A 13213-nucleotide genomic window follows, 5' to 3' on the forward strand; every position below is an offset into this window, starting at 1 on the left:
ACCTGGTGATATTTGGCCTAACAGCATCGAGGGGAGGGGCAGAAAAACGATTTGACTCAGTGCAATGCGATGACGTCACTTGAAATCCAAGTATTAACCTATGGTGCATGTTAAATCTTAGTTTGCAGGACGAAAAGATCACGTTCAGGGCATGGAAATTAAAACAATCTGGTAATTCACTCGCTAGACGAAAAAAGAAGAAAGATGATCAGGGCGGCCACTTTTCCTCCCCGAACGAAATCAACCATCCGTTGATGAAATTAAGAGATAACCGCCATCAAAGCAGAGCCGAAAAGGAGCCCAATCATTCCTACGCCAGATTTGGGAATTGGCTGCTTCGCACTAGCGGCATTTGTGGAAGTCGAGGTGGCAGACGAGTGTGTGCTGGTACCGGTGCGCGAGGAAGTGGACTTGGAGCCGGTTGCTGTGGCAGTGGCGGTCGCATTGAGAGCAGCGTTGCAGAAGACGTTGTGGTAATTGCCACTCCTGCTGGTAAGGCAAGACTGGAGCTCGTCGACATTTTGGCCCTGGGCGAGACAGTAGATGCCGCAGTCATTGTCGTACTTGGAAACCTTGGCTTTTTGGCAGCAAGCATCCATCACATCGGTCATGTTCCCACTAACAACAGCCGCACAGGCTGCATCGGTCGTGGGGATTTGCCAGACGCTGCCGCCACAAGCAGTGGTTGCGCTCACGGACGAGGTGGAAGTGGTAGACATTTTGGATATTGAGGATAATGTGGCGTTGAGAGATGGGTTAGAGAGATTGAAGAGAAAGAGATTAAAAGAGAGGAGTCAATCTGCCCCAGGCAAGTAGTGCCTTCCCTTGAATGTGACTAGTGTTTGGTCTTCAGCCTTGGCCCTCCAACCTTCTATACATAGAAACAGGAAAAATTGAATTGGGGCTCTGTTTACGGAGGACTGGCAAATGTCTTGATTTTCCAACAGTATATGTGACCAGGTGCGTGTGATACGTGTTATGCATATCCAAATTCGCATCTACGTAAGGAGAGAAAGGTCAAGAGGTGTATCATAGCACGATGTATAGAGTACAGGAAGGAGAGAGTTGTGATGCAGAAATCAATCATTTCGACCTGGAGCTGATCTTGGGTTGAAAAAAAAAACTGTGCAGCCTTTTGATCATCTGTTCCTCTAATTCTTTGGGCCAGGGATGACATCCTCGTGCTTCAACACTTCGACCTTGCTTTCATCCATACGAGCCTCAGTGTGCTTCTCATCAGCAACCTCTACACCGACAAGGGCAAGAAGGCCGATTTCATGTTCGATTCTCCGCTTACGTCCCTTGTCGGCAGCTGCCAGCCCGACCGATCCGAACAGTTCGTCCATCTCCTCAAGAGTGCGACCTTTGGTTTCGGGTACGAAGAAAATGACATAGAAAATAGCAATAGTCGTGATACATCCAAAGAAGATGAATGCACCAAAGTTGCTTTTCTGGAGGAAGGGAGATGTAGAAGTACCGACTGCGAAGTTGTTCAACTGCAGAGCACCCAGTTAGAGGATGTCCGATAAACTTGTCTATCTCGCCACTTACCCAGTTACTGCTACCACCAAGACTGACACCCTTGGCACGCATGCTGAGAGGGAATACCTCCGAGGTCACAATCCACGCAACAGGTCCTGCGGTGGAACAATGGTCAGCAGAGCTTACTCTCCGACGAGGAATTTGTACACACCCCACGAGTAGGCGAAGTTGATGATGAAGATCCAAACAAAGACTATAGCAACCCAGCCGGCTGCTTTGTGCTCTTCAAAGCTACCCTGGTAAGCGCCAATGATGCCCGCGACAATGAAATGACAAGATGCCATTCCAATTGCGCCAGCAATCAATATGTTCTTTCGTCCCACCTTGTCAACCCACAGGACGGCGGGAATGGTGAAGACGAACTCGAAAATCCCAACAACACCGGTGGCAAGTAGTGAGATTGTGTTGCCGCCTAGGTGCATATCCTTGAAGATGAATGGTCTGTCGAAGTGTTAGCAGGTGGACTCATCGAACATGGATCTTCCATATCTTCCACCACAAGATTTGATTTGCAGAAACTTACGCATAGTAGTTAATTGCATTGATGCCTGAATAACCATGTTAGTGATGGATTCAATTTTCGGCAGCTCACGTATCCTACCATTCCATTGTTGGAACACCATGATCAGGCACTATTGTATCTTTAGCAATCCCGATGTACTACCACGGGTTATAAACGTACCGCCGTTGCCGTGCGCTTAAAGAGAGATTTGTCGGTGATCAATGACATATAGTCATGTAGTCCAACCTTAAAGCGGCTAGAAAACGAGTCATCCTGCCAGTCGGGGTACTTTTCGGCTGCTGTCTCTCGTTCAAAGAGGTACAAACTCTTGATTTCAAGGAACTCGATGCGAACAAGCATATCATCCGGAGGTGCACTACGCAAGCGGGCTAGAGTTTGTAGGCATTCTTCCTCGCGGCCGGTGTTCATCAGATGACGGGGGGACTGGGGCATGAACAGCATCATACCCACAGCCAAGACCACAGCGGGAAGGATTTGAATACAGACTGGAACCAGCCATGCAGCATCCGACTGTGTTGCCCCAGTTCCGCCAATGTAATTTGTTCCATAGCCAATCTGCAAACGTCAGGGCTGAGAGATTTCATGAGAATAATCGGGACCTACCCAGAAGCTGACCATGATCCCAAAAGTGATGGCAAGTTGCTGCACAGCGACAAGCGAGCCACGAATCTCCGGTGGTGCCTTCCGTCTTTGTCAACAGTTCTCTCCTTTCTCGAACCTATTGCATTCACTCACCAATTCTGCATTGTACAGCGGCACAACCATGCTCAGACTACCAACACCCAGACCCGTCACAAATCGACCTCCGAAGACAAAGTCTTTGTTTTCCGTACAGGCTTGAACAATGACACCAACGCAGAACACCACCACTGCGATCAAAACAGTGAGACGACGACCGAGTGCATCTGCGAGATATCCGTTTAACAATGTCCCCACCCAGGCACCAAGTTCGAGGATGGACGTGAGCATTCCCTGCTTGATGCCCGTTTCTTTCGCGTAATCTTGCGTCTATGTGCCATTAGCAGTGGGAAATGGTGACTCGACGGCCGAGAGACATACCGCTGCCTGGAACGCCGGCATTGTCAACACTTGAGCGAACATTCCCTGGTTGTCTAGGTGATCTCTATCAAACTCTATCCCCGAGGGCAATGGGATGACTTCATCAACTTACATCCATAGACCAGACCTCCCAGGGATGCAAAAAGTCCGATACACGTTGTCTTCTTGTTACTGAGCAGGCCCTTGAATCCATTTTTGCCTGAAAGCTCAGCACGTTTGGCCGAGATGGCCGTCTCTCCCGCAAGAGGAGCCACCATTTCGTATTACGACAGAGGCCGACAAGGATGAATAATACCAAATTGCTCAACTTTTGATGGGAAAAAAATTAATGAAAATGTGAATGGCAAATATCGAGAGAAATGCCTGCACGTTCCCTACCTCGACAGGGGATCTACGAGTATTTATTCCTCACCGGGATGGACAAGGAGCCTAAAACGACCAGGTTTCCCCGGGAACTTAGCCCCATGGGGTCAGAAAATGGATGTGATCAATTTGGAAACCTGAAAACATGAGGTAATCGGCCCAATCGGCCTATTGTCACCAAGCTTCGTGCCGGGTGGTCTTCCTTTCTTCTCAAGCCGGGTGGACAGGTCGAATCGGCTGCGAGACGGGAAAGGCTCGACTAGCTTGGCCCTACAAGACCGTCAGTGGCTGCAATACCATGGGGCCGTGCGTGAATTTGTAGTGGCATTTAACCGGTGCTCTTAGCCAAAGACACCGAAATGGTTGGATGAGATGGCCGAAGCAAAGTTCCACGGAGTGGTCAACGCCATATCGATTTCCAACTATAATTCTATGACTGGAACTCTTATCCAAGGGAGTATCCAAGTGGGCATCTGCTGGCGAAAGAATTCGGACAAGCTCCGCCGGATGGAGAGATTCCGGGGACCCCGCGCATATAAAATCTGGGGATTCAGATTTGTCAGAATTCTAACTCCCACCTCTTTTTTTTTGATCCACTAGAAGGTGAATACAATGTTATTCTTCATGTCATGATACCTCCAGGCGAAATTTACGCAACCTTTTCCAAGGTAAAGTCTGTACGGTTCAGAAGTCAATTTTTCCATATCCAAACCATTCCCGTAGCGGTTGAATCACTTTGATTTTAGCCGGTTTAACCCCAGTCTTCATAGCCACTGACTGCACATCCTACTATTTGATTTCTGTACGAATCGGGCTCGGGCAGGTCGTCGTGCTGGTGGCTCACCAAATGCCGAACGTCGAACCCCCGGATTAGCCGGAAATGGGATACGCATCGTAGCAAATCGGCACGTGGATAAAGGGGGAGCTCACGTCATATTATGCTTTTCACCAGGACCCCCGATTTAATTCTAAAAGCCTTGTGAGGAAGTGTCTCGGCTTCTTGTCGGAGATAGATCGGTGAACCGTGAGGGGTCTATGGAGCAGCTCATAGTGTGATAAACCTCCGAAGGCTGGCTGCACAACATTTATACCAATTGGTTTAGATGCTTGGACTTGGGGCTAACTCCAGCGATATCAAACGTGCATTTGGCCTCGGCCCGTCCAATCTAAAATGTCTTCCCATCTAGTTTCCCGATGTAGGTTTATGAAGGCATTTATGTGGAAGACATATAGTACCTGCAGTTCTCAATGTCTTACACATTCTTCAGATTTTTCCCTGCACGCGGGACCTTCATGTACAAACCGCTATTACAAACTTTCTAGTCTTATATGTATCGATCCCAAATAAAGGGTGCAGCACTCACGAGCCTCATATATACTTCAAAGATCACACCCCGAGTCTAAGCACCACCATTCCGATATAATCTATACCCGGCAAAAAATCGACCAGGCAGTGAAGCAGCCATGATCGGAATATTACGCTGGTAACTAGCAATGGCGTAAATCATCCCCGTGGAAAGAGACGTCACACTGTGGTATTTGCGGAGAATTGAACGTCAAGTCACTTAAGAGATCGGTAGCTCACCCCGGGCATTGAACTGTGTGAATGGGAACTTCAGCTAGGGGAGAGTCCGGGAGATTTGGTGCGGCGGACGGATCTGCCAAGGTGTAGACAACATTGGCCAAAGGAAAGGCGCCTTGGACGGTCAACACACCAGGTAGGCGGAGACCGACATTTTGCATTGTCGTGATCTGTGATGATCGTTGATTTGGGTTCTTTTTCAAACAAAACGATGGGCATTTGCCGGTGGAGATATTTTGTGAATCACTCTCCGGTTTCCTCCGGCTGAACTTGTCAACATGCCTTCATGGCATGTGGTAGGCTGAGCCTGTTAACCCCTTTTGAGCACGTTTGGTGACTTTTTTTGAGGCTGAGAACGTTCATTTAAATTAGTCTATCCCTGCGAAAAATGCAGATTCCGTGAAAATGACCTAGGTCCATATTTTTGTCAACTTACGTGGAATTGAGGAGTCTCAGGATTCTGCTGATTCTTGTGATCAATTTGCTTGCCCACACAAATGATCACCTACTCTAGAGAGTTCAAACTGCTCATAGAGGCAACGTTGCTGTTGATCAATACCCAGCAATATCTCATCCCTGGCATTCGGGAAAGCCCGTCTAATCCATCATCTCATCTCAACTGTGGAATATATAGAGTTGACAATTGACATCACCGTGTCCACCGTTTCAATTTCGGGGATTTGACTAGCTGCAGCTTAGGTCTGACTGTATGTTCAGAGAAGATCAAACCAAAGTTGTAAATAGCAAATCAAGTTGCCATCAGGCTGGAAAGAACAGGAAAGGAAGGTATTTGGAGGGAAAGTCACCTGACCGTTTCCTTCCTCTCCGATGTATCGTCCTTCTTCCCAAAGGTAACCAGAGACTTGCTTTCCGATGTAGCCTTCCGTCATGCTATGTATCTTCTGATAATCCAATCCAAACTAATCATATTGACTGAGAGTCTCAGAGCAAAGGTCCGCCTTTACCCCAGTTCTCTCTTTTTTTCAGAGCAGTGACGACTATGACTTGGCTTATCAGTTGGGCTAGGACGGCTATAAAAAGAGGCCGGTCGCCTGTGCTTCGGTTTCCAACAAGTGGGTACGAAGTGATCAGGTCGTCTCAAATCCTCGAGGAAGAGCGCTTTGAAGAGTTCAAGAAAGGGCACTATTATCCAGTCAACATTGGTGACGTGTTAGTATCCAGATACCAGGTACTCGGAAAGCTGGGCTTCGGAACCACTTCCACAGTGTGGCTCGCCCGTGACCTCGAGTAAGCCAAGTCTCCTCCAGTCTTCCAGAAAGAAAAGAGAAAAAAAAAAAAAACATGCTAACGGGGTCAGGGGTCGTCAATATGTCACACTGAAGGTGTTTACAAGGGGTGGAACTGGCCAAGGGGAGGTTCAGACCTATAAAGCCCTAAGTCAAGGAAACAAATCACATCCAGGCTATACGCATGTGAGGACCGCATTAGATGCATTCACGATATCGCATCAAGGGGGCGGACATCAGGGAAGTAAGCATTACTGTCTTGTCCAAAAACCTATGTGGGGGAGCTTTCGAGATTTGTTGTATCTTGATCCGGCACATCGGCTTAGCGAGGATCTTCTGAAGAGCGGACTTAAGCAGATCTTCCTTGCGCTTGATTATCTTCACACCGAATGCCAGCTCGTCCATACTGGTTAGCATTTATTCTTTTACTGCCACTAGGCAGGCCACTAACCAAAAATTTCTAGACATCAAGAGCGACAACATCCTTCAAGAACTGGAAGAGACGTCGATACTTGAAAAGTTTACTGACTCTGAGATCGAGCATCCCTCGGCGCGGAAATCAGTCAATAACATGCCAGTTTATGCTTCTCGTCGATTTGAGTTACCTCCGAACCTGAACAGGGCAGTTCTGAGCGACTTCGGTTCAGCTGTGCGGGGCGATGAAAAGAGAAACCATGATGCTCAGCCCACTATCTACAGATCACCAGAAGTCATGTTAAAAACTGAGTGGAGCTAACCCATTGATATTTGGAATGTTGGAGCCATGGTTTGTGAACTATTAAAACCAGTCGATCTATACGTCACTAAGCCTACAGCTATTAGGTATGGGATTTGTTTCAAGGAAAACACATGTTCTTTGGAATTGATCCCAATGGCAAGGGTTATTCAACTCGTGTGCACCTTGCTGAAGTAATTGGAATACTGGGTCCTGCTCCTCCGGATTTTCTCAAACGTGGAGAGCGAAGCCACGAATTCTTTACTGAAGACGGTATGTCGTGCTTGGCAGCGGAACCCCGGTTCCAAATGGTATCGTTCTGACTCGAAAAATTGTTTGATAGGACATTGGAGGAATCAAATTGAGGTTCCGAGGGAAATTTCATTGGAACTCTCCGAGGAGCGTCTTAGTGGAAGAAACAAAGAGATGTTCCTAAACTTCATGAGGGGAATGCTTCAATGGCGACCAGAAGACAGAAAGACCGCCAAGCAACTGCTTAAGGATCCATGGCTGGATAGCTGATCCTAACAATACCTGTACACTCCTTTTATTGGGCTGCGAGGATCCACGAATTGCCACATGGCTCGGACTCGTAAGAAAATGGACGACAATTTCCGACACAAGGGTTACCCATGTCGATAGACAGCAATAGCTAAAGATGAATCCCAGCATCCATACGCCCAGAATCTAACGACAAGTAAACCAGAAATAGCAAGTTCATCTCAGATTGTGACTAACAACAAATTTTTCTTCCACCGAGTCTGAGCTTCTACTGCTTTTTCAAGGCGCACGTTGAAGTCACTTCGGATTCAATTCTCTGGCTTCACCAGAGCACAAGTCAACCGCATCTGTGTATCAATGATCAGACCCTGGCTACCCCTTGCATGCAAGGACGCATCCAGGACTCCAGCTTCCAATACAGCACGGGATTGACGATGAGCCTCGGCCCGCTTGCGCAGATACGAGCTTTACATGGCGATTTCTTGATCCATTTCAAAATGTAAGAAGCAGGGGGGCACACGAAGGGAGTTGGCAAAGAAATTCGCGAACCGGAGTCGTTTCCACTTATGTTCACAGCGGTTCTTAACAGCTTCGTTGAGGAGCGCAGCACCAACCCCGTAGCCACGGAAGCTTTGTTGGACAGTCCAGGCACGTATGAAAGCATCGTAATTTTCGCCAGTTGGAACGTTCCTTAGTTGCTTTTGGACGGGGTCGGATGCCGTTGTAGACGATGCTCATAACCAATGTGCCGACAATGCGGCCCCCAAATCGATGCATAACTACAAACGTCACTCCATCATCCGAGTTGAAAGCGGGATCTTCCTGATTAGTGACAGCACTGGCATCAGGATCGTGCCCGTATAACCAGTTCAGTGCTCCAACTTTCTCGGCCTCAGTGTTGTATTTCCACATCAAGTGTATGACAATACCCAAAATTGCTAACACCACGGTGGTACTGATTACCGAAATGTAAGGCCAGCCACATGGGTCATGGTAAATAGCATTGACGCTGTTAGCGAAACCTAAAGCTACCAGAGTTAGGGTGACCGGGTGGATGACGAGGTGTTTAGCGACAAGGAAGCGTTGCTGAGTCACTGAGACGGCGATGAGCTTCAATGCGGAGGTGATTTCAAAGTCCTTGGTTGCTATATCGGTCAATTGTCCTAGAGACGTGACGGGTTCGAGCACCTTCTGGCTGGTAGATAGGCTTGCGTGGCGGGTCTTTTTTCTGGTTATCGGTTTCCGTTGGCTTTGTGATTGTAACTTACTCCCCTAGACAAGGTGATTTGACCAAACGCGCCATGGTAAATAGTCTTTGAGAGGTGGGAGTAAGCAACGAGGAGAGGTGAGAAGGATTGCGAGGATGGCTGAAGTGGGATAGACGCGTTTGTCGGGATACTGTTTCACAGAGAAGCAAACAACTTTGATCGAGGTAGATCATGATCAAGGCTGTTACAAAAACTACGGGATTCCAGAATATGGATTGGAAGGTTCAATTTTTGTACATAGCGTAGGATCTGTTCGCCACGACTCTCTCATGCAGTTGGGAATTATACCAAGTCAAGCCTAGTTTTAATTTCAGCCTGCATCGATCAATCCGATGGACAGATTACAAGATTTACTTAGACCATCTCACAATATTACAGTCGTGTATGACTCTAGCCACTGCTTTCACGTTGATTAAAATTCACCTACAAGAACCCGCTGGATGTACAACCATAAGACGATAACCTTTCAATGACATGGAAAGAAATTTAAGCTATATTGTAGTATTCTTATGACTTTGTAAAGAGCCCTCATATCCTGGTCTTGGATAAGCCCACAAAACAGAATTTTTCGAGACAAAAGCTGCAGAACCACGTTTAAGGGACAGGGACACAAATAACCGTAAACTGCATTGAACTCTCTTTCATCAGATCAGAGGACGTCATGAATAAAAGCTCTTTCTCGATGTAGATGGTTCTTCGAATCGATGGGCCTTCTGAGCGTGACAAAAGAGTTCCTACTGGGAGGGTCACGTCGAAAGTCGTGGTTGAGAATGAGAGTGGTTAACCGACACCAGGTAAGGAATTTTTGAAGCGGAAGTCGAAACGTTGAAGTGCCCTCACGTTTCGGTGAATTCGGCGTGTCCAGTACACCACTTTGTGATGAAAGATTGTGGAGTGGTATGGGTGACCAGGCTTATTAGAAACCCAACAATGGAAATTTCCGAGGCTGGTGTTCAAAGTGTGAATTGTGAAGGTCTTGTGGAGACTAGGAGAAGACGCAGGCTTTAGGCGCGATGTTGATGAACAACTTCAGTGACATATAGACAGTGGTGTGGCGGTAGGAAAGTAGAATCTGAGATTTAAGAGTGTACCCTTGAAAGAATGGATTGTCGGTGTCTGGCTTAGCGTCTCCATCGACAAGGAGCTTGAGGTGAGATCGCGGGTCTCGAAACCAAATTTCAAGAGTGGTGGACCCTGATACGAACAGCCTCGCTGGTAATGACCTGGAGGGGCTCGGAGAGCTTAGGCTAGGCAAATATAAGACCAGAAGACTCATTAAAATAGAAGTGTGTGAACTGAAACCCGCGCAAGCTTTCACCTCCTTGTGGTATTTAGGTAGCCTTCATAGCATATATCAGCTAATAATGACGGTACATAGATGCATATTTGAACATACAGATGTAAAAATGCATATGGCTGTACAGGTATTGGATTGTAGACAATGCTGACATTGTGAACTATTTTTACAAACTATAATGGACGCAAAAATCCGAAGTAGTGCACCGGCGGTTGGACATTGTCGGACAGCCCCTACCTATTCACTGTCTATCCACTGCCTGTTCGCTTTTTTAACTTGACCTTACTTTAAATCCCCCGCTTCATCTTCCACCGCATGATGAAGGCCGCGAAAGGGTAAAAGGCTAAGGATATTGCAATCCAAATGAACAATATAGCAAAGTCCAACCCAATGCGCGAATGGACATCGAAAATTATGGTTCGCAGAGCATCGACAACTACAACGGAAATTTGATCATCAGCAACAGAGCACCACGACCACCGGGGGAGGGGACTTACTTCGATGTAATGGCCATGCATACCCCCATCTGTAGAACTTCGGAGCTAAATCAATGGCATAGAACCCCGTTGCAACATTCGTGATAACCCAAAAGATAAGAAATAACGCACTCCATGGGAAGCCAAGAACCATAGCCATGTTCTCACAGGGGAATCCCAAAGCAGCCATGCCAACCCAGTTCAGCATCCAAAATACGACAAATGAGCCACGACCATAGGCATTGGCATTGGTTGCGGGCAGGACCTCCGACGCAGGGTCATTGCTGAACGGTATCTTGAAAGCCAGAGACACGAGTGAGTAGCACAGTGAAAGAAAGAAGTAAGCCACAATACTCGAGAGAATGCGCCAAATGAGCCAGTGTGGCAACTTGAGCGGCGGATGGCCATTCGGTTTCATGAACTGGGCATGAATAGGCATCATAAATGGAAAGTTGAAGAAGGCAATGATAATCAAATAGATTAACCCGATGGTCACGGCAGGCGCGGCAACAACTGGGGCAAAAGGACGTAGGTCGACGGTCGTGAACCCAATGCCCGGGTTGATCACCTGCGGAGGCACGGACGACAGGTTGCTGGTGGATGAGGTGAGAGAGCGGACCCATTGTGGACCGAAATCCGATAGCACCTTGCCCTGTAAGGTGGCCAGATCGGGCAGGATATAGTTGAAGTAGGTGGTTTCATCCCGCGCAGATATGATCACTGTCTCAATGGCACCGGTTGGATCGTAGTTTGTATTGCCATCCGTGACTGCATCCTGAAGTAGCTTTGTCGCATTGGGCTTGATTATTACTGCTGCATAGGCACGTTCACGGTAAATGGCCTGGCGCACAGCGGAAGGGTCATAGTTGAAGTCAGCGGGAGATTTGATAGTATAACCGAGGTGAAGGCCGTCGGACTGCAAAATTTTGTTGGTAACATCCGTAACTGCCGGGCCAACGATGGTGTCATTGGAGCGATATGGATCAACTGTGCCGTCGAAATCGACAATCCAGATCTTCAACGCTGGGTACTTGGCTTCCGTGCCGTATTGGACTCCCCAGAAGAGAGATAGCACACCGAACGCAAAAACGCACAAAATTAACACTAATCACTTCTGTTAGTTTCTCTTTCAGTCCGCGAGTGCCCGGATCTTGGACGTTTGCTCACAAGTGCGAGCCCATTGGTAGAATACCCGCTGTCGAACCTCCTTGAGAGATGGATCAAAGAATGATACAGCCCCGGGTGGGCGAGTGTCACCGTTTACTACCGCGGTTTTATCTCTCATAATTGAACAGCCTGTAGAGGTTGTGTGACTATGAAAAGCTGCAATTAGGCCAAATGGAAAGTTACCATTACACGCGAAAAGATGCCCATCCGCTTGCGGCGTTGTAGAATTCCTCGGGGTTTATCTATTTATGGAAGGACCCTGCCTTAACTCCGAGTGACGCCAAGGTGACTTCTGGCAACTGAGAGCCGCACATACTCCGTACACCGTCTTGGAAGTCTTCAAGGCTTTGTTTACTGGAATAATGTCGCAGCTGCGCCTTGCATGTACAAGAATACGAGAAAAGCGTGTTGCAGGAACATGTACATCCGTAACTGCAGTGTCATAACATCACGGACGTCAACCATGGAGTTGGACCAGTCAGAATCACTAGGCGGCGTATCGTGTGAGTAATATTCCCAATAATCATTTTATCAATGATTCAGATACCCTGACGCGTCGAGTGGGAAAAGACCACTGCTGCATAGTGTATTATATTACCTGTCCACCAGTGCTGTGAAGGGGGGTGAGGTAGTGCGCAGTCTGTGACTGCTCAAATTCAAATCTTTTAATCATTTTCGGGTCGCGTCGGCCATTGAGACAAGTCGCCCGATAGCAAATTTCAGAACACAGGCCAGTGATTGCCATCGATTGTTACCACGTGGACGAGTAAGTAGCAGGAAAAGAGCGCAAGTTTGGAATAATGGACAATCATAAACACTGCGAATGTTGGAGAAACAGGGAACACATCACAGTGGCCGGGCGCCAGGTCCGCCGAGGTCACCTCACACCAACGCACATGGAGAACAACGTACGCTGCCGACGAAGACGAAGAGGCATGGCGCCATGACCCGAACCTATTCGTGTTCGACCTGCCGGAGTGATGCATCAAGTAGACCTGGCAGTCCTGGTGATACAGGGACTCGGTGACTCGGGGAGCTGGATGAAGAAGTGGAGGTAGAGAAGTGAAGAAGTGGAAGGTGCATTGCAGAGAAAGAAGGGGACACTCTGCGCCCGCGGGGACTACGGGAAACCATCTACACCGGGCAGATGGATTGACTTTCTTTGCATTATTTCTTTTGTCTTGTTTGCATTACGCCGGCCGGTTTGTGGCCTTACTTTTCAGGTGGCAGGACCTCGAGAAATCGAGTCCTGCTCACAGGGTGGATCTGCATACTGGGAATGCACCACCATTTATCGTCGGGAGCGGGCTCTGGGACGCAACCCCCGCATAGCAGCATGTATGTAAAGCGAGCTAAATCGGGTCAATGAATTCATCATCATCATCATCATGGACAATCATAAACTCATTTCAGTTAATATAAGGGTATCATTAAAAAGTCTGTACATATCCTTTCCCACCGAGAAATCCCAGT

The 13213-nt window shown here is 47.8% G+C and overlaps 6 protein-coding genes across 6 annotated transcripts; 2 read left to right on the forward strand and 4 right to left on the reverse strand.

The window, feature by feature from the left end:
• Positions 1-260: 260 nt before the first annotated feature.
• On the reverse strand, positions 261-719 carry Pdw03_3743 (cytochrome P450; the record flags this gene model as incomplete). The annotated part of the gene is made up of 1 exon (XM_014676378.1): positions 261-719. One exon carries the CDS (start codon positions 717-719, stop codon positions 261-263), a length of 459 nt encoding a protein of 152 aa, XP_014531864.1.
• Positions 720-1151: 432 nt separating this feature from the next.
• On the reverse strand, positions 1152-3381 carry Pdw03_3744 (Major facilitator superfamily domain, general substrate transporter; the record flags this gene model as incomplete). Its single annotated transcript, XM_014676377.2, has 10 exons — positions 1152-1496; positions 1552-1637; positions 1694-1983; positions 2066-2090; positions 2144-2174; positions 2225-2620; positions 2669-2746; positions 2801-3073; positions 3125-3177; positions 3237-3381. The coding sequence occupies 10 exons, from the start codon at positions 3379-3381 to the stop codon at positions 1152-1154; spliced, it is 1722 nt and encodes a 573-aa protein (XP_014531863.2).
• Positions 3382-6069: 2688 nt separating this feature from the next.
• Pdw03_3745 (Serine/threonine-protein kinase SRPK) lies at positions 6070-7052 on the forward strand (the record flags this gene model as incomplete). The annotated part of the gene is made up of 3 exons (XM_014676375.1): positions 6070-6317; positions 6388-6725; positions 6781-7052. 3 exons carry the CDS (start codon positions 6070-6072, stop codon positions 7050-7052), a joined length of 858 nt encoding a protein of 285 aa, XP_014531861.1.
• A 27-nt stretch (positions 7053-7079) lies between these two features.
• Positions 7080-7553, forward strand: Pdw03_3746 (CMGC protein kinase; the record flags this gene model as incomplete). Its single annotated transcript, XM_066100583.1, has 3 exons — positions 7080-7082; positions 7139-7304; positions 7375-7553. 3 exons carry the CDS (start codon positions 7080-7082, stop codon positions 7551-7553), a joined length of 348 nt encoding a protein of 115 aa, XP_065955983.1.
• A 446-nt stretch (positions 7554-7999) lies between these two features.
• Pdw03_3747 (Acyl-CoA N-acyltransferase) lies at positions 8000-8835 on the reverse strand (the record flags this gene model as incomplete). The annotated part of the gene is made up of 3 exons (XM_066100584.1): positions 8000-8222; positions 8320-8727; positions 8801-8835. 3 exons carry the CDS (start codon positions 8833-8835, stop codon positions 8000-8002), a joined length of 666 nt encoding a protein of 221 aa, XP_065955984.1.
• Positions 8836-10384: 1549 nt separating this feature from the next.
• Pdw03_3748 (MNNG and nitrosoguanidine resistance protein) lies at positions 10385-11858 on the reverse strand (the record flags this gene model as incomplete). Its single annotated transcript, XM_014676373.1, has 3 exons — positions 10385-10533; positions 10595-11677; positions 11741-11858. 3 exons carry the CDS (start codon positions 11856-11858, stop codon positions 10385-10387), a joined length of 1350 nt encoding a protein of 449 aa, XP_014531859.1.
• Between the last annotated feature and the right edge of the window lie 1355 nt (positions 11859-13213).

This window comes from Penicillium digitatum, chromosome 1, assembly GCF_016767815.1.
Source record: "Penicillium digitatum chromosome 1, complete sequence".
In the NCBI taxonomy this organism is placed as follows: Eukaryota; Fungi; Ascomycota; class Eurotiomycetes; order Eurotiales; family Aspergillaceae; genus Penicillium; species Penicillium digitatum.